The sequence below is a fragment of the Brassica napus genome, chromosome A2 (genome assembly GCF_020379485.1).
Source record: "Brassica napus cultivar Da-Ae chromosome A2, Da-Ae, whole genome shotgun sequence".
In the NCBI taxonomy this organism is placed as follows: domain Eukaryota; kingdom Viridiplantae; phylum Streptophyta; class Magnoliopsida; order Brassicales; family Brassicaceae; genus Brassica; species Brassica napus.
This window is the reverse complement of record NC_063435.1, coordinates 19,489,451-19,509,158: the sequence shown is the minus strand read 5'-3', so window position 1 is coordinate 19,509,158 and position 19,708 is coordinate 19,489,451. Positions and strand designations below refer to the sequence as shown.

General features: G+C 33.5%; 2 protein-coding genes across 2 annotated transcripts; one reads left to right on the top strand and one right to left on the bottom strand.

The window, feature by feature from the left end:
- The first annotated feature begins 1,102 nt into the window (after nucleotides 1-1,102).
- Nucleotides 1,103-4,366, top strand: LOC106409941 (glycerophosphodiester phosphodiesterase GDPD3). Its single transcript, XM_048759436.1, has 7 exons — nucleotides 1,103-1,152; nucleotides 1,228-1,415; nucleotides 2,881-2,940; nucleotides 3,048-3,326; nucleotides 3,401-3,496; nucleotides 3,644-3,840; nucleotides 3,942-4,366. Exons 1-7 carry the CDS (start codon nucleotides 1,116-1,118, stop codon nucleotides 4,180-4,182), a joined length of 1,098 nt encoding a protein of 365 aa, XP_048615393.1. The 5' UTR covers nucleotides 1,103-1,115; the 3' UTR covers nucleotides 4,183-4,366.
- A 9,095-nt stretch (nucleotides 4,367-13,461) lies between these two features.
- On the bottom strand, nucleotides 13,462-19,251 carry LOC106407208 (probable LRR receptor-like serine/threonine-protein kinase At1g56130). The gene is made up of 24 exons (XM_048759431.1): nucleotides 19,073-19,251; nucleotides 18,779-18,965; nucleotides 18,618-18,689; nucleotides 18,461-18,532; nucleotides 18,292-18,363; nucleotides 18,148-18,219; nucleotides 17,981-18,052; nucleotides 17,770-17,841; nucleotides 17,575-17,646; nucleotides 17,403-17,474; nucleotides 17,093-17,164; nucleotides 16,878-16,949; nucleotides 16,731-16,796; nucleotides 16,578-16,643; nucleotides 16,406-16,450; nucleotides 16,264-16,325; nucleotides 15,797-16,152; nucleotides 15,522-15,720; nucleotides 15,288-15,446; nucleotides 15,093-15,211; nucleotides 14,658-14,868; nucleotides 14,354-14,582; nucleotides 14,092-14,242; nucleotides 13,462-14,005 (listed from the first exon to the last, which is right to left on the bottom strand). The coding sequence occupies exons 1-24, from the start codon at nucleotides 19,185-19,187 to the stop codon at nucleotides 13,640-13,642; spliced, it is 3,051 nt and encodes a 1,016-aa protein (XP_048615388.1). The 5' UTR covers nucleotides 19,188-19,251; the 3' UTR covers nucleotides 13,462-13,639.
- Nucleotides 19,252-19,708: the final 457 nt, after the last annotated feature.

Below are 19,708 nucleotides of genomic sequence, written 5' to 3'. Positions count from 1 at the left end.
CGCCCGTAGAGCGGACTAATCAGTTTAATTATATATTTCCATTCTGTTGAGTGGGAATTTTGCTCCCATACTTGTCAAATGAATCCATATTTTTATTAAATTATTATTAAATATTGATATATTTATGCACTAAATATTGGTGTATTTATGTACAGTACAAATACATAAAACATATGGCTTGTGTAAAACAAGATAACGTATAACATTTTTATCCAAAATGTTCCCATACATTTGTTTTACTATTTTTAGCAGCCATTCTAACAATTATCATTTAATTAAAACTAATCTTCATTTTTCAATACGAAATAATAAAAGTATGCGAACATTTTGGATAAAAATGTTATCCGTTATCTTGTTTTAAACAAGCCATTAAAGATGTGCTTTATGTATTTGTAGTTGTACTGTACATAAATACACCAATATTTAGTGCGTAAATATATCAATGTTTAATAGTAATATAATTAAAATATGGATTCATTTGACAAGTTAGATGTAGACATAGAAAATAATATGCATGGGAGCAAAATTCCCACTCAACAGAATGGAAATATATAATTAAATTGGTAAAATTTATAAATGATATACATATTTAGAAATAACAGAAAAAACAAAAAAAAAAAACAAATGTAAACACTTATTCTAACAATAAATATAAACACTTATTCTGTTCTTATTTTGGTAATCAGAACAATTTATCCAAAATGTTCCCATTCATTTTTAGCAGCCATTCTAACCTAAATATTAACTCAGCACATTCCCAAAAAAAGAAGAAAATTGTTTTATTCTAGTGTATATATATACTCGTCTAAATAAAACGATCTCCATCTGTCCTATAAATCGCGAACCAAAGAGAATCGTCCAGAAAAAAGACAAAACAAAAGATATCAAAATAATCAAAGAGAATGAGATTCACCGAATAAATCAAGAGGAACTGTTTTCAAGGTAAGAAAAAAACCTGAAGATTATTCCATTCGATCTCTAGACACTTCTTTTGTATCGAATGGAATATTCTGATCTTGTCAATATGGAGATTCCCTCTGCTTCTTTCGTTCACAATCATTGTTTCTATAAACTTTAAGTTTGTTCAGCAAGAAATTAACATTGCTCTCGAGCCTATGGCATTGTCGGTATCTTCTGCCAAGTTTTCATCAGGTACTAAATATAAAATTGATTCTTAAGAAAATCTCATTTTATTTCTTTATTTGAGTTTCTTATGATTGGTCTTAGGTGTTGAAGATGATAAGACGAAGGATGAATTTTGTTTTCCTAAATTTGTTGTGATGGGTCACCGAGGATTTGGGATGAACATGCTTCAATCTCCGGACGAGAAAATGAAATCCATCAAAGAAAATTCTATTCTTTCTTTCAATGTTGCTGCAGATTTTCCCATTGACTTCGTTGAATTTGATGTCCAGGTTTGATTTTTCACCTATCAAGAAAGAAACCACAAATCATATCGATGATACGGTTTCAATTAGTTCTTATATTATATTTGCTTTTGCATGCAAATTACTACTTTGAATTTGAAACCACAAGTTTTAGTGTTAGATAATTTTGCTTTTAGTAAATTGTAACTGTAAACACCAAACACAAACAGCAACAGAAAAACAGAAGGAACATTCCATTTGCAATTAACGTGTTTGCAAAAGGAATTTTATTTAAATATTTAATAAAAAATATTGTTCATTTTTTGAAGTGAAGATTTGTTTTTAAATATAACTAGACTTTAATCCGTGTGCCTGGATGTATTTTTTCAAAAATATGTTGCTATTTTTTTTTATCTCACTATTATATATCATATTGTGTCATCATGTAATTAATCGTACTTTATATGTACCATCATATAAGTAATCATACAATTAATAGTATTATATATGTAAAATCACATAAATAATCACATATATTATATTTTTAAATTTAATGTGAAATATAAAACCATAATTTAATTTGGTGTTTGAAATTGGGCTTGTATTGTATTTTTATTATATATATTGAAAATATTTTTTTATAATGGTTATTGGAAAATATTTTAATTAAAATCAATTTTTGAATATATATATATATATATATATATATATATTTTGAATCAATTTTTGATATAAATCAATTTTAAGTTATTATTTTGATTTGATATATGTATATAAAGTTTAAATTTTGTTTTATGATTATTTTAGACATAAGATGTTTTTAGGAAATTGGATTGAGCTATTTTCGCATATTTTAAAATTAGCTCATATAGTTAAATTTTTATAATATAATACTCCCTCTGTTCCATTAAGATAGACTTTTTAGAAGAATTTTTTTTTTTCACAAAGATGTATTTTTTGTGTTTTCTATTACAAAATTATAAACTTCAAGAAAATTAATTGACTTTACTGAGTTCCTATTGGTTAAGAGTTATTGAAAATTACAGAAAATAATACATTTACTATGGTAGTTTAATGTGTTTTCTTAATATGTGTGAAAATACTTAAAACTCTATCTTTGTAGAAAGGAGAGAGTAAAATATAATGGACTTCCTATTTTTGTTAATAACATAAGCCTATTATTATTATTTCTTAATATACTTCTATCCATGTTCCCAAACAATATTACACTTTTTTTTATTGCTATCTATGTTTCCAAACAATTCTCAAATGTACTTCAGTTTTTTAATATAGATAAACGCAAATTGCATAATATATTTTTATCCATGTTTCCAAACAACACTATACTTCTTTTTTTATATTGCTATCTATGTTTTCAAAAAAATCTCAAATGTACTTTAATTTTAATAATATAGATAAATACAAATTGCATAATTTAGCGTTTGAAACATTGACAGCCGTTGACAAAAAAAAAGCATTGACAGTCTAAATAAAGCATGTAACTATTTTGTAGGTAACAAGAGATGGTTACCCTGTAATTTTCCATGATATCTTTATGTTCACACAAGAAAAGGTTAGTTTTTTCTTTCTTTTTCACATAGATAATCGTTTTTTACTGGTAGAAAATTGTTCTGATCACCAAAATTAGAAATCATCAAAGTTGGTATCAATTTTTTTCAGGGAGTAATCACTGAGAAAAGAGTAACTGAAATGCCTTTACATGAATTTCTCTCTTATGGACCACAAAAGGATGGCGCAAATGTGAAGCCTATGTTCAGGAAGACAAAAGACGGACGAATCTTTGAGTGGAAAGTCATGAAGGATGATCCTTTGTGCACCCTTCAAGATGCCTTTGTGAAAGTTAAACGGTCCGTAGGGTTCAATATCGAGCTCAAATTCGACGATAATACTGTGTATGGAGAAGAAGCGTTACGTAAAACTCTTGGCAACATCTTGAAGGTAAACAGCATATTTTTCACCCATCTGATATTTGTTCTTGATTTAACATCTGGTTATCAATTGTTTATGAACAGGTTGTGAATGAGCATGCGGAGAACCGGCCCATAATCTTCTCTAGTTTTCATCCTGATGCAGCTCTACTCATCAGGAATATGCAAATAAGTTATCCCGTAAGATTACTTCTTTGGTTTCTTTTTCCTATCCGTACCATCATGACACTGATTAATTACTTCCCACCAGAAACTGGCGTTTGAAACACTCCCGCTTATTTAAAAAAAAACTGGGTTATGTAGCTGAAATGCTTATATATATTTTAGGTATTCTTCTTAACAAATGGAGGATGTGAGATCTATAAGGATGTGAGAAGAAACTCATTCGACGAGGCCATCAAGATTTGCAAAGAAGGTGGCTTGCAAGGGATTGTTTCTGAGGTTAAGGCCATACTAAGAACCCCTAACGCAGTCCAAAGAGTCCAGGATTCAAAACTTTCACTTATATCATATGGCCAGCTTAAGTAAATTCAAATAACATCCTTTCGAGTTCATATTTGTTGTCCTTCCTCTCTCCTCTCCTCTGTTTTTTATTCGTACATAAATTTATCTTTAATAATTTCAGCAATGCCGTGGAGGTGATTTACTTACAATATTTGATGGGTGTGGAGGGAGTGATCGTTGATATGGTCATGGAGATCTCTGAAGCCATCGCCAGTATCTCGGTTAGGAACAAGGAAGATGAAGAAGAAGACGATGGAAGAAAGTCTATGATTATGTTTGGAGAGGAGAGGACAAAGGTGAAGATTTCTAAAGATGAGATCGCTTTCTTAACAAAATTTGCACCTAAACTGCTTCAACAATGAAGATTTTGCTTCATTTACACAGTTTCACTTGTACATAGACTAAATTAGGTGTTTTAAATAAAACGGTTGTGGCATAGTTATTGTGTAAAGAATGTTTGTGCTCGATTACTAATAAGGTGCACATGGGACTCTATCTCTCTAGATATTAATCTGGAAAAATAAATCTCATTAATACATTTCAACACCATGAACATTTAACTAGCGCTTATCGTGCTCGTAAACAAAGCTCATACTAAATAAGTTTACTTGGTTTAAATAACAAATGCTTGAATGCCGTTTGATAACAAATCTTTCAGCTCTTCTGACAGTAGTTGAAAAATAATATTTTAAGACTTTTCTTCGGATGATTTTGACCATCTATTAGAAATGGCAAAACAGAAATTCTTGTACTATGCCCTTTTTGGTGGATAGAGATTACAAGGAACCATAATTATGCATTTCTAATTGGGAAGTTTACTCAAATATATAATATTTTAGGACAGTTGACTAGAACTATACAATTTTTTTTTATTACTGCCATTTTTTTTATACCTAGCGTGCCCTTTCTTTATGTTATGAGAAAAAATGTATTTACAAGAATGCCATTACTTTTTAGTGCCACATAAGCAAAAATCTGGCGCCACGTAGGAATTTGGTTCCGTGTTTTCATTAAGTCAGCCGTAAAGCGCTATATACGTCGTTGCGGCTGAGTTATTTCTACGTTGCGGCTGAATTAAACAATGCGGCTGACTTAAGAGAAAACGGCTGACTTAAAAACATAAGTCAGCTGTTAGTTATGGATGATTTACATAAATCTGGCTGATTTATGAGATAACGGCTGACTTACGTACACGCGTTATGGCTGACTTACACATTGGCGGTTTGATTTCTGGAAAATTCGGCTGAGTTATAGTTAGGACATGGCTGAGTTATGTTTCCATGGCTGAGTTAATGAACATCGACTGGCTGAGTTATTGAATTTACGACCGACTTATGGGATGTTGTTACGGCTGAGTTATATTTAATCAGCCATAATTGGATGGATTAACAGTAAACTCAGCTTATTTACGGCTGACTTATTAGCGAAAGATTAATTACTAGAATATCATTCGTTTGACGGCTGATTTATTTGACGATACGGCTGACTTATGATTTTGCATCCTAATTACGGCTGATTTATTACTGAAATAGTTCCACGTTTCGGCTGTCTTACATTGTACATGAGGGCTAATTTATTTATGATGAGTTCTATATTCGTTTGGCGGCTGACTAACTGATTTTCCATGTCATCCGCCATGTCATCAACTCAGATTTGCCATGTCATCACTTGTCTAATGTTACAACAGTAAAATAATGGTCTATGTTATCTTTATTCTTCATCTTTTTTATCTATCTTCTTCATCTTATTCTTCATCTTTCTCTGAGATCTATAGTTTAGGGTTTGAAGTTCAAATTTACGAAAAGATTAAAGTTTTAATATTGTGTCCAAAGGATAAACTTTATAATTTTATAACTTTATACTTCTATAGTTTAGGATTTGAGGTTCAAATTTAAGAAAATATTAAAGTTTTATATTGTGTTCAGAGTTGAAGGAATGATTTTGTTTCCGCCCAAAACATTTTGTTCCCGCCCAAAATCTGAAACGTCACGAAAAAAATTACACTTGATGGCTGAGTTATAGGAACATTACGGTGATGATCGGTCACCGTAAATTTGAGACATATTTACTACAGTCGTCGTTGTTTTCGATGATGATCGGTTAAAGAAGAAGTTTCCCCTCCTCCAGTTTCATATATGGCGGTCCTATATCCTGCTGCTCCCTCTCTCATTGGATTCGTCGTCTTGCAGAAGAAAAAAGACTCAAAGAGAGAGATGAAGAAATTAAGCCCCGTAAATTGTAAGAAAAGAGGAGAGTTGAACAAAAAAAATAAGAAAATGAAAGAAGACGAAGAAGATGATGAATTTGAAAGCTGAGTTTATATGTTTGATGACTCAGATGGTGCGTCATCTGAATATGATAACTTTAGTTCATACATTAAGTCTCCAACACATACATTTGGGCTGAATTATCCTTACATTACGGCCGAGTTATTCATACATTACGGCTGAGTTTATAATTTTTATAAATTTATAGTTTTAGGGCTTGAAGTTCAAATTTAAGAAAAGATTAAAGTTTTAATATTGTTTTCAAATGATTAAACTTTATAATTTTTATAACTTTATAATTCTATAGTTTAGGGTTTGAGGTTCAAGTTTTAGAAAAGATTAAAGTTTTAATATTGTGTTCACAGTAGAAGGAATGAGTTTGTTCCCGCCCAAAATATTTTGTTCCCGCCCAAAATACGAAACGTCACGAAACAAATTACACTTGACGGCTGAGTTTTAGGAATGTTACAGCTGGCTTTTACCATTCAGATATGTTATGGCTAAGTTATGCATACTTTATAGCTGAGTTATGCATACGTTACGGCTAAGTTATAATCAAATTACGGCTGAGTTATGCATACGTTACGACTGAGTTTATAATTTTATAACTTTATAGTTCTATAGTTTTGGGTTTGAGATTCAAATTTAAGAAAAGATTAAAATTTTAATATTGTGTTCAAAAGATAATTTTATAATTTTTATAATTTTATAGTTCTATAGTTTAGGGTTTGAGGTTCAAACTTAAGAAAATATTAAAGTTTAAATATTGTGTTCAGAGATGAAGGAATGATTTTTTCCCGCCCAAAATATTTTTTTCCCGCTCAAAACACGAAACGTCACGAAACATATTACACTTAACGGCTGAGTTATAGGAATGTTACGGCTGAATTTTACCATTCAAATATGTTACGGCTGACTTATACCATTCAGATACGTTACGGCTGAGTTATGCATACTTTACAGCTGAGTTACGCATAGATTACGACTAAGTTTATAATTTTTATAACTTTATAGTTCTATAGTTTTGGGTTTGAGGTTCAAATTTAAGAAAAGATTAAAATTTTAATATTGTGTTCAAAAGACAAACTTTATAATTTTTATAACTTTATAGTTCTATAGTTTAGGGTTTGAGGTTCAAATTTAAGAAAATATTAAAGTCTAAATATTGTGTTCAGAGTTGAAAGAATGATTTTTTCCCGCCCAAAATATTTTTTCCCGCCCAAAATACGAAACGTCGTGAAACATATTACACTTAACGGCTGAGTTATAGGAACGTTACGGCTGAGTTATGCACACTTACAGCTGAGTTATGCATACGTTACGGCTGAGTTTAATTATAAACCAACCCTATTCTAAAACCTAAAAACAAAAAAGCTTGCAGCCGTGTTGACAAAATCTAAACCTAACTAAACCACCGTGTGTTTCTTCCATATCACGAGAGACGGGAGGTCATTATTGTCTTCTTCCTTTGCCACCGCAGTCCCGTTACCATGAGAGCTCCAACGTCTTCAAGCCACACAACGGTTTTGTTATCTCCTCCACCATCAAGATCCTCTGCCTTATCCACCTTCTAGTAACAAGAACAAATTCAAAAGACAGAGAAAGAGTGAGAGATATTGAAAGAGAGAGAGGTGACCAGTGTGGTGACAAGCGGTGGTAGTGGTGACTACGGTGAAGATGGAGACCGGCAAAAATGGATCTGAGAAACTGAAACAAGGACGACGTCGGCAAGTATAGATGGCTACGAGCTCAATATCCGTGATGATGGCGAAGACCAGTCTTCTTCGACACTTTCTCTTCTTCGCCGACAATCTTCTTTTCTTCTTTGACGTTTCTTCTTTTCTTCTTTGACGTTTCTTCTTTTCTCACTTCTAAGATTTACAAACCAAATATACTAAGGCATAAGAAATGAATGATAATGTATGAATCTCTCTTGTTTAGACAGAAAGTGAAAGAGATGAAGAAGATCTGGAACTGTAAAGAACTCCAGAAACAAAGAGAAGAGGAGAAGGAGACGTCAAATAGAAGAGAGAAAGTGAAGAAAAAAAATGCATTTTAAACCATTAGATCAAAACTAATCAATGGTCAAGAATTGTAATCCTTGTACTAAAAAATCTAACCAATGAGAAAGAAGATAGAAGATAACCACTAGATGGATTTGTAGCCCTTAGATTAAAACAATCAATGGTTAGTGTTCTAATTTTGATGGTTAAAATTATATTTTATATTAAAGTGTATTTTTGATAAAGCTTTATATTTTAAAACTTGGATTTTATGATTATATGTTGATTTTTTGATGTGTGGTTTAAATATGAAGTTTAAAGTTTAGGGTATATAACTGAGTAAGTTTAGGGTTGGGTATATAGTGTTTTGGGTTTCGATTTAAGATTTAAGATTATATTTTTAAATAACAAAAATATTAGAGTTTTAACATTTGTAGTTAAAATTTATGGTAGACGATTAATTAATTTTTTAAAAAAGTTTGAAGTTTAATGTTTTATGGTACAGGTCAATGTATGTGGTTCAGGGTTTAGGGTTAAAGGTTCGAAATAGATGTGGTTTGAGATCATGTTTTCAAAATATTTAACTTTATAATTTTATTTTTAATATTTGTAGTTTAAATTTTAAAACGTTATAAAATATTAAAATTTTATATCGAAAATATTGAACCCTTAGACTAAAATCAATCAATGGTCATGAAAAAAGCAATATAATTTGTAATTTTAGTTCTTTTCATTTTTTTTTTTTAAAATTGCTTAAATTTATAAAATGTAGTTACGGGTTTAAATCAAAATTTAAAATGGAACTTTAAATTAAAGATTATTTTTTTAAATGATTAAAATTTGAGTTTAACTCTAAACAATAAACCTAAACTTTAGACATATACCTTAAACTTTAAATAATAATAAAAATATTGGATTTAATGTTCAAAGATAAACTTTATGGTTTGAGGTTTATATTTAAGAAAAGATTAAAGTTAGAGTCTTGTAAGTAAGAATTGTATAAGTGATTGTAAGAGAATATATATCTCAAGATCAAGTTAAAGTCTCAACTTGAAATTCAAGAAACTATACACATTCAGTTGAGTTATATTCACTTGATATTGATAAGATGATCTTCAATATAACTTCTTAAAGTACTTGGATTCAGTTTTCCGATTTTAGGGTATGTTTGAGGTATTTTTGATTTATATAAATGATACGGCTGAGTTATCTAAACGATACGGCTGAGTTATCTAAACATTTTATGATTTTAGGGTATGTTTGAGGTATGGCTGAGTTATGTAAACAACACGGCTGTGGTATATAAACGACACGAATGAATAGTGTAAACATAGCATAAATCAAACACACAATACATGGGTGAGTTATGTTTTTTACATAGAAAACCAAAAATACATGTTTTCTGCACCATTCTGATATTCATCCATGTATCCAAGCTTCAATGAACTCCTCTGTGTCGTCTCTGCTGAATACGTCACTTCTTTTTGTCTCCTTTATTTTCTTTTTGTTCAAATTTCTCTTTCACTCAGATCTGAAAAAAAATTAGATTATCCATATATGGATATGAAATCACAAGCAAACTTAATTAAATACATCCCACAATTGCCGATCTGGGTGTTTTTTGGAATGTATTTGTCTTTTCTCCTCGGAACGCACACTTCTTATAACAAGGTTTTCGGAAATTGGCGAGAAGTAACTCAGCCACAACTGCATATATAAACCAGCCGTAAAAGAAAAGTAACTCAGCCACAACATAAATTAAAACTCAGCCACAAACTCGAAAAATGCAGCAGAAAAGAGGATTTCAGGCGATTGCAGCGAAAAATATTTCGTAAAAACGATTGGAGACAACCATTTCGGGGAAGACGATTTTGGGGAAGACGATATTAGAGAAGACAAGACAGAGAGTTAGTTCAAGGAAGAGGCAGTAAACTCAATGTCGATGACGATTTTAGGAAATATGTGGTTAGGATTCCTTTAGTTCTTCGACGAATTTGTGTTGTGTTATTGTGTTTTTTTATTACAACGTTATGTAATTAAAGAGATGGTTGATTGTTCTCTATTGATTATGTGGATACTTAATTAGTGATGTGGATTTACTGTTTAAAAATCATTTCAATTAAAAAAACTAACCAAAGGCCCTTATTGTCATTTACTAGGGGTATCAAAACACTCTAGTAATTTTTAAAAGATGTATAACATTCTAGTAATAGACCAACTTTTCTATAACATTCTAGTAATTTTCTCTTTCTAATTTCCCTAGACCAAGGAAATCAGCTAAAATGCATAACTGTGCCGTCGGCTAGCTTTGATTCCAATATGTGAGGGTGAAAAACCATAACTAGTGTCCTCTCCCAAACTGAATCCACAGAGAAATAGATTAACAATATCTTCAAAGGGGAAGGAGTGGAAATTCGACCAAAATACATTTCCTTGCAACCTAAAGGTAACTTAATGTAGAAATATTGTCCAGTAATGATTTTTATTGATCACTAGAATTGTGTTAAACAACATGTTGTTAGGTTTCTTAGGATGTTATCTATAAAGATAAGACTAAATCTATACATGATATTAATTTATTAACTAGTTATTGATAATCACTATCTATACTAATATCAGCCAGTTCATGTTAGACATCGGTTGCAGAGTCCAACTTCAGAAGAAAGATCAAGAAACTAAGCGCAGAGAAGCAGTTATTGAATTCAAAGATTGTATATAAAGAATAACTTTCTATATCAAACCTCAGTCCTATTTTCCTAGACTGAACTCGGTTTTTCTGGAATATTTTTAATTTTTCTTTCTTTTTTATATATATCTGATTTCCTCGCTTGCAAACAGATAGACATATAATAGATTGATAAGAATAGATATACCCAGATTTAGAAGATGAAAATCCCAAAGACCAGAACTTGAAATCCTAAAAAGTTTTAGACTTTGATAGATTAGAGATTGAATAATAACCCAGAACCTGTAGATTTACAGAGTGGTTGCTCAGATACCATTTGATGACTTCTTCCCAAGAATTTCCACTTTGATTTTGGTTGGATCTAACAGGAACATGATGATTGATGGTTTGATGGATGATTAGGGTTGATAGATGATCAGCCATCTAACTAGCTTCCTCCGAACAGGTTTATGGATACGTTTGATGGATTGAATGGAAACACTGAAGCCGCATAATGGCCCCAGATACTCCTCTTTCAAGTTATGGATTTGACACATCAGTCAACTAGAAAGTTTGTTTATTGTTTTGGGTTTTCACTCCTCACAATCAAATTGTTCAAAGAACAAATGAATCACCAAATCAGATAGAGGTTTTTGATTAAATAGATGATTAAAATTGCATAATGAGTTTGACAGACTCTAAATAAAAAGAACAGACAAGAAACACAAGTAGATAGGTTGCATGACAAGCATAGAAACACAAACTAGCTGTTGTGGGAGACAGCTGAGTAAATGAAGGTAGTTAGGGAGGTGGTGGCTTGACCAAGAAGCTCTTCTTTACTTTCCATATTCTGAATAAGGGCAACAATCTTCTCAATTAGATTATTTGACTTAGATATTGTAATAGATATGTCAGAGATGGCAAATGGGTCTTCAATCTGAACGTTGGAGCAAGGTATCCATTCATGTTCATCTACAGAGTTGCATTCACTCGGGTTCATCAACAGTGTCACATCCACTTGGATACCTCCACATGTTCTTCTAAGGTTGATTCGTTCAGGGTTGTTTCCTCGGTTGGTTTAACCAGGATTGCATCATTTCCCTAGCCGCCTAGGATCTCCATAACCGCAGCCGTCAGATATGCCTATCTCCTCCCTCGTCCCTATCCGAAGACATCGTCAGCGATGTCTAAATGATAGGGTGGTTGTTTAGAATGGCAACAGTTACATCACCAACTCAGCCAAACACTTTATTAGGAAAGTCAACCATGACGGCATAGCATGGATCTTCTCAAGATCGCCATTTCGAGGCTGATTAATTCACCGCAATTTTGACGTTACACCTCTCCAGAAGAAGAAGGGTCACTACGTTTTGATAACAACGACCATCTTTCAATCGAGAGAGCATTATTTTAGAAGATGTCATTGCTGTAAACAGAAATTCATAGGAAGAAACAGTGAAGAACAGGATGAAATGGTGAGAATCATGGAATTGGACACCCGTATTTATACAGTTCCAAGAATCGAAAAGTTGGTGTGGTTGGATAATTAAATGCTAAATAGTAGGAAGTAAATGTTTGGCTTCATAATTATGAAGCTTTATTAGATATATTGAATATAAACGCTTTAATAGCGTCTAAGAAATTGTGGAGGGCATGTGAGGAGACAATGATGATGATAAAGGTTTGCCGATATCAGTGTTGAAAGAGATTATGAATTGACTCATCTTAAATGAAAAGGCCATATAAAATCGTAACGGAAAGCAATGAAACTTAGTTAGAATAAGACACGTATCACTTTCTCTTGTTCCTATTTGATGACGTAGCGTCTCCAGGTGGGAGAAAACACTACTTTATATAATAAGATATCCATAACTTGGTATGATTAGGTTTCAAACTTGTATCTCAAGTTTCTTTTCTTTCAAGCTTAATCCAACAACAGTATGGTTAGTCAATCAGTGCATCAGTTAACTATCCGTAGAACTTATATGTGACACACCAAGTGTTTTAGCTTGGACCTGCTCTGAATTAAATGATAGTCCAATGTGAGATGCTTCATACTTGAGTGAAAAAACAAGATTCACAGAGAGATATGTTCCACCAATGCATTAATTTGAGGCCAAACTATGTCATTAAAGAAGGCATTCATTTCACCTCCAATGCTGTCACAGTGATAGCTCGATACTCATCTTATGCATCTGTCTGCTTCTTAGAGCACAAGGAGATCATCTATTTTCCTAAGTAGACAAGTAGGCTCCCATATACGAGTACTCATCTCGATTGCTAGCCGAATCCGCATCTGAATAAGTGTGAAGAATAAGAGGTGTTGACGCAGGAGGAATTTTAGCTTGGAGGCAGGAGAATCGTTAGGCCCGGAGGCCGGAAACCCGGAAGCAAGAGGCCACACTCCTACAGTTCTACTATAACCAGAAGGGTCCGTTTCTAGATTAATTATCATCAATAGTGTTTGCCACATAATATTTTGAATGAGAAGATGATGTCTATACCTATAGAGAGTGATATACTTTCTTGATACATCTAAATGAATTTCACTGATGTAAGGAAATCTAATATATCCTACGTGAATGAGCACAAAGATATAAGTTACCACACAGCGTATTATTCCTTTAGCAATGTTGTTGGTTTTGTACCACCGATTTGGCTAAATGAATTGTTTTAGTAGTTTGGATGTTGTTTGCAAAAATACACTGATAAAATAAACTTTTAGTATTACTATTACTAGTGGACAAACTCATAAAAAAGTGCTTAAAACATTGTTGAATCAAAGTGAAAATGTTTCTCCAGCCAAAGAAGAAAATAGTGATCCTCATATAGTCACATACACAAAGGTCTATACATGTATAGCCCATCATAGATAGAACAGACATCATCTCCCCTCATTGATCTTGACTCCAAGCATTTGCTTAAAGCCACTGTCACTAGGCATCACAAAGCTCGTCGAGTTATATGCAGAAGCGCCTGTTTCTTTAGTTTGAAATGCGCTAAAAGAGGAGCCTGAGTTGTCATCAGATCTTAAGTCGGTTAGGTAGCCTAGCTTAGAGGTAACCTCACTGACCTCAATGTCTCCTGAAAGCATAGCCACCACTTTTGACATTGGTGGTCTCAAGGAATGAGATGAGTATGTGCACAGCAAAGCAATTCCTATCACGCGTTTCACTTCTTCCATGTTGAATTCAGTCAGCTCATGATCAATTAGTTCAGCTTCACAGCTATTCTCGTGTAGATTCCAGGCCTGTATACACCAATGTTGTTAGATTTATATCAAATTTTGATAAATACCTTTCCATTAAAAATTTTGACTAACAAGCAAGGACTTACCCATTCAAGAAGATATTTTTTCTCATTCCCGAGGTTCACATCAGAATTTTTCCTTCCACTCACCAACTCAAGAGCCACAATACCAAAGGCATACACATCCGTTTTCTCTGTTAGGATTCCTCGCATGGCATATTCTGGCGCAACATATCCACTTGCATTCACACAAACATGTGTGTTATATATACAATTATATATTTTATATATATATACATATATAAATTAGTGTTCCAAATAAGAAAAAGCTGTGGTTGGAAATGCATACATAGTTCCTGCCACTCGGGTACTTATGTGACTTTTCTTTTCATCGTATAGCCTTGCAAGCCCAAAATCAGAAATTTTTGGGAGCAGCTTAGAGTCAAGCAAAATGTTGCTGGCCTTAACATCCCTGTGTACTATACGGACACTCGCCTCCTCGTGGAGGTAGGCTAGACCTCTGGCTACACCCATGCATATCTCAAAACGGGTTGACCAATCAAGATGTAGAATCCCTCCTGCAACATTGAAAGAATGAGTAATACAGCTTTGTAGAGAAGAAAATATAAATAAGCCATGTTTATGTTCATTACCAAATAGTGCACGATCGAGACTTCCATTTGTGAGATACTCATATACGAGCAAGCGATGATCTCCTTCATAGCAGCACCCGTAAAGCTTAACTAGGTTGCGATGCAATACTGAAGAAATTGCTATGATTTCTGCAACAAATTGTCCCTTTCCGTGTTGGGATCCAACCGACAACATTTTCACAGCGATCTCTCTTCCATCAGCCAGGTTCCCCTGTTAGATGTTTCAAAGCATAACAAAAATACGTGTATAATCTTACCATTTTATTGTTCAAGGCCTATGAAGCACATGTCTCATTATTTCCAACGCTTTGAGAAATATGCATATATCTATCTATATATGTATACGAATATATTATTATTGTATGACGTCTACTCGTTTCTAAAATCTTTAGTTATGCCATTTGCTGTTCTATTGCTACTTAGTTAGGGGTTTACCCGATAAACAGACCCAAATCCTCCCTCTCCAAGCTTGTTTGAGGGATTGAAATCTTGAGTGGCACTTTTAAGTTCAGAGTAAGCAAAAGTGTATGGCTTTACATCCATACTAAGCAGCTCTGCCATAACAAAAATATGAACCACTTTGTAAGATGATGTTCAAGCTCAAAGACTTGTTTGTGTTGTAATTATTACCTGCATCATCTGTGTAACGCTTTCTGCTTTTTCGGATGATGAAGATAACCACGCCTGCAAATATGCTTAAAAGGCCTAGGCCAACAATAGCACCCACAACAGTACCAGTCGCATATTTTTTCTTTGATGGTGGTCTGTTGCCCACAGTTGGTATAAAATCTGAACATGTAACACTTAGGCACCAGGAAGATTATAGAAAAGAAAAAGAAAAGAATTCGCCATATGTTTTGATACCTGGTTTTGCACTGATGGTCGATATAAGTGGCCCACAAGTACCTTTAACAGGAATAGTAAATGTTCCTCTGCCAGCCCAGAAAAGATGAATTTCAAGATAATTTTCTGATACATGTGCTTTATACTCTCGCTGAACTGGTCGGACAGTAGTGTCACCAGATGTTTTGCGTATATCAAAATCCTTTTCAACAAGTCTTCCCTGTTAAAAAAAGGAGCTAGGTCTCAGAATTCAGAGAGATGATTATTACACATTAATAAGTTAACTTGTAAAGCACCTGGACATAAATGTCAAAACGTCTTCTTCCTAAACCTTTCCAAGCATTAGTACCAAGTATTTCTATTTCAGCAAACTGAAGTTTTACGGTATAGACTCCATTTTCTAGCCCCAACCCATAGTATCTTAGTGAAGATGAAGAATGTCTTGCTGTCTGAAAAAGCTCTCCGCCCAAACTGTTGATAACCCATATATTATTGATGTTCCCGGCAAAAAGTCCTACACTACTGGTTGCCCATCTGTTAACATCATTCACGAAAAATGAAGCAGTTCCAAGATCCTCGTCATCCCTCTCAAATACTTCTCCTGTTATGGATCGTATCTGTGGCCCTCCGCACTTGATTGAAAAGTCAGAATCTAGACACCAGTCAACAGAAAAACCTTAAGAAAATCTTATTTTTTTTCCAAAATAAAATACCTGCACAGTTGAGCACAACTGTTATGATGATATATCTTTGTCACACTTACAAATTCCTTTGCCTCGATTGCAGGGGAAGTTCTTCTGCAGGCACTTTAGTCCTGGTAAAACCCTTGTAACAAAATGAAAACAGATATTAAAAAATGAAACTAGAATATCAGGTATCAAGAAGAGCATATTTAATAAAATCACCTCTTGCCAAGACCTTCCAAGCTGAAGTTGTTAGCCACAAGATTGCTGCACAAATAACATACAGTTTTTTAAGGATTATAATAATATTTCCTAATCAGGAAAGGAAGCTAATTATTTTCTGATATAAACCCACTGTGATTATAAGTAGAGATGCAGTGTTTTGTTCACTTACAGTTTCAGGTTTGGTAAGCTGACCCATGAAGGAAGAGTACCAGCCAAATCATTGTACGAAACATCTCTAAAATAATATGATTATGAAGAAGGATTAGAAACTACAGAATACGTGATATATTCCAAAACAGTTTCGTATTATATTGTAACCCACATATTGCTCAATGTCTGGCTCTTTTTAGTGGGCAAAGAACCATTCAACGTGTTGTTTCCCAGAAACCTAATATGAAGACAACAAGGTCATCCACAGTTATCACAGCTAGATACGACTATATAGACTCAAAAGAAGTAGAAAACTTACAAGTAAGTAAGTTGATATACGTTGAAAAGTGAAGCTGGAATTGGTCCATGTAGTCTGTTAAAGCTTAAATCACTGGAAAACAGACATGGTAACACAGTAAGGGGGAAACTGAGAACTAACATTATCAGCAACGTTAAGATAATTTGGTATTGTCTCGGTGACTTTCACAAATCATCTCACTTGCTTTTACAGAAAAGACTTCAAAATATGCTTACACTTGTGTCAGATTTAAGTATTCCCCAAAATTAGAGGGTATTGTCCCAGTGAGATTGCTGTTCCTTAATACTCTGCAACATATATCATCAATTAAATACACGCAAAGAGAAGACTGAGACAGTTCATGAATTGGAGTAAGGGGCGGTCCTGAGATTGTGGAGGATATAAACGTTTTAGTAAGGTTTTAATATAAAAAAAGTCGACAAATTTGGTTTTTTTAATGTAATTAAAAATAAATAGGCTATATGTCAATGCTTCATTTGGCTATGCCCAGGATCACCATTGATTGGAATATAATTGTTGCCTTACAATGTAGTTAGAGATTTCATGTCTTTAATGAATTCAAGGGAAGAGCTTCCATTGGATATATCACCAAGACTCCTACATTTAAGATATGATTATGTGATGCAGAGATGGAAATTAAAAAAAAATCATAAAGAAGAATGATTGTGACACGGTGACACAATGCCATAACACATACAGTTCGCTCAAAGAAGTTAAGTTGGAAAATGACGACGGTATCGGACCGGTCAAACCAGTTCCGAGAATTTGCCTGCAGTAAAAACATGGTAGCAGTAGCATGAAAACATCTCCACGCTAAGTGTACAATTTAGATAACATGAGCAGTATAAGTAACAAACATATATAACTTTCTAAAACTAAAAATCATTCTTACAAGATAGTAAGTTTTGTCCACTTTCCAATAAATTCCGGTATCCGACCAGTAATGTCCAGATCGGTGATCGCACTGGTACAAACATAGGAAACCACCCCCACGCAAAACATAAATAATAATGTAAAATTAATTAATAAAAAAATTACAGAAATGTAGAAACACAACGATAAAACTTAACGTATATGAGAATTTAATTAAAAGAAAATCTTACGCGTCTTCCAGGTTTACAAGATTTGCAAATGAGGAAGGTATTTCCCCGCTAAGTCCTGAATTTGATAAGTATCTGCAAATATAATGTAAGAAATGCTTACAACAATAGATGATTTTGAAAGGTTATATTAACTAAATTTACACACTAAAAGCACAATACATTCTCACATTTTTAGTAGTTCAGTACAATTCCCAATCTCAGCTGGTATAGAACCGGCAAAGTTATTTCGACCAATACCACTGCATACAGTAGATAGTTTTATTAATAAGGAAGCATGATGATATTTTCTTAAGAAGAATGAAGAAGCTTACAGCGATTTCAACTTGGTAAGCAAACCAATTTCCTTTGGAAAGGGGCCTGACAGGGCATTGATCCCAAAAGTTCTACGGTAATTGAGAACAGGACAGGCCAAGAGTAAGTGACAAGAAAGAGAGAGAGATTAAGAAAAGGAAGAAGTCATCATTCAATCAACAGCCTTACAGCCATTCCATTCGAACCAATTTTCCAATGGCAGGAGAAAGGGGTCCGGTAAGATAATTTTGAGCCAGGTTCCTGAAAGAAAAATGCTTGTTATTTTGAGGTACAGTTAATGCATTTACCGGCTCTTTCTGAATGATGAAAAAAAAAATTTCTATACAGATTGGTGAGGTGTGTCAAAGTCCAGAGCTGTGGAGGTATAGGCCCTACAACATCCATCGCATAGACCTTGCTGTGGAGTAAAACAACAACATGGAAACATTCAGTGGCGAAAACAAAACAATAAAAAAGAAGAGAAAAATTAAAGAGGTTGTACTGTACAGGGCGGTGATTCGGCAGGGTGTAGACTTTTCCAAACTGCAGTCGCATTTGATAAGAGGGTTGTAGGCTTTGTCGTCAATGATAATGTCGTCGTTGATGGCTGCGCCGGAGCAAAGTTCGCCGCTTATATTCCATTCCTTTGGCGCCTGAATTTTCCAAGCCGCGAAGATGGAGTTCAAAGCTTCCGCTGTTGTTTATCCGTCAGTTTTTTTTATTACAAATAGAATAACAACCGCCAGTTTATTTAAACCAAACAAGTTGTTATCAATTATTTCAAAGGGTTGAAAGACAGACCTTCTTCCGGATGAGTAGTGGCTCCCATTTGGTTTTGAGCTCGAACCAGGTGAACCGAACCAGGGATGCACAAGAGGAACAAGATGGTGAGGAGTATACACATGGGCATTGTCATCGACGGAGTTTTACTCTCTCTTCTTTTTGTTCACAGCAACGGTTTACACTGGTAATCTTGGGGTACGTATCCCCTCCTTAAATAACCTTAACTAGACTTTGATCCGCGCGGATGTATATTTTGAAAAATATGTTGATATTTGTTTTTTATGTAATTATTAAGATTTGGCAAAATGAATCCGAGGTACAGAACCGATACCGATCCAAAAATATATTACCAAACCCGAACATAAATTGATTAAATATTCGAATTATTCAAAAAATTTGTTATTTAGAGAACCGAATCTGAACCGAACCGAAGTATTCGGATACCCAAATTTATCTAAAAATAGATTTATATACTTATATATATTAATTATTTTTAGATTTAACGTATATAAAACATCAAGAATGATACTTTTAAATTGGTTTAAATACTTAAAAATATATATTGATAGTCAAAAGTAAATATCTGAAATAGTTAAAGTATACTCAAATCACCAAAAATACTTAAAATAATTATTGATTCCATATCCAAAATTT

Coding starts and splice junctions, on each gene's coding strand:
- LOC106407208 (XM_048759431.1), bottom strand. CDS start 19,187: ATGACAATGCCCATGTGTATACTCCTCACCATCTTGTTCCTCTTGTGC. Junction 17,475..17,574: donor TTAACTTCTTTGAGCGAACT/GTATGTGTTATG, acceptor TCTTAAATGTAG/GAGTCTTGGTGATATATCCA. Junction 16,950..17,092: donor TACTTAAATCTGACACAAGT/GTAAGCATATTT, acceptor TCTGTTTTCCAG/TGATTTAAGCTTTAACAGAC.
- LOC106409941 (XM_048759436.1), top strand. CDS start 1,116: ATGGCATTGTCGGTATCTTCTGCCAAGTTTTCATCAG. Junction 1,416..2,880: donor TCGTTGAATTTGATGTCCAG/GTTTGATTTTTC, acceptor ACTATTTTGTAG/GTAACAAGAGATGGTTACCC. Junction 2,941..3,047: donor TTATGTTCACACAAGAAAAG/GTTAGTTTTTTC, acceptor AATTTTTTTCAG/GGAGTAATCACTGAGAAAAG.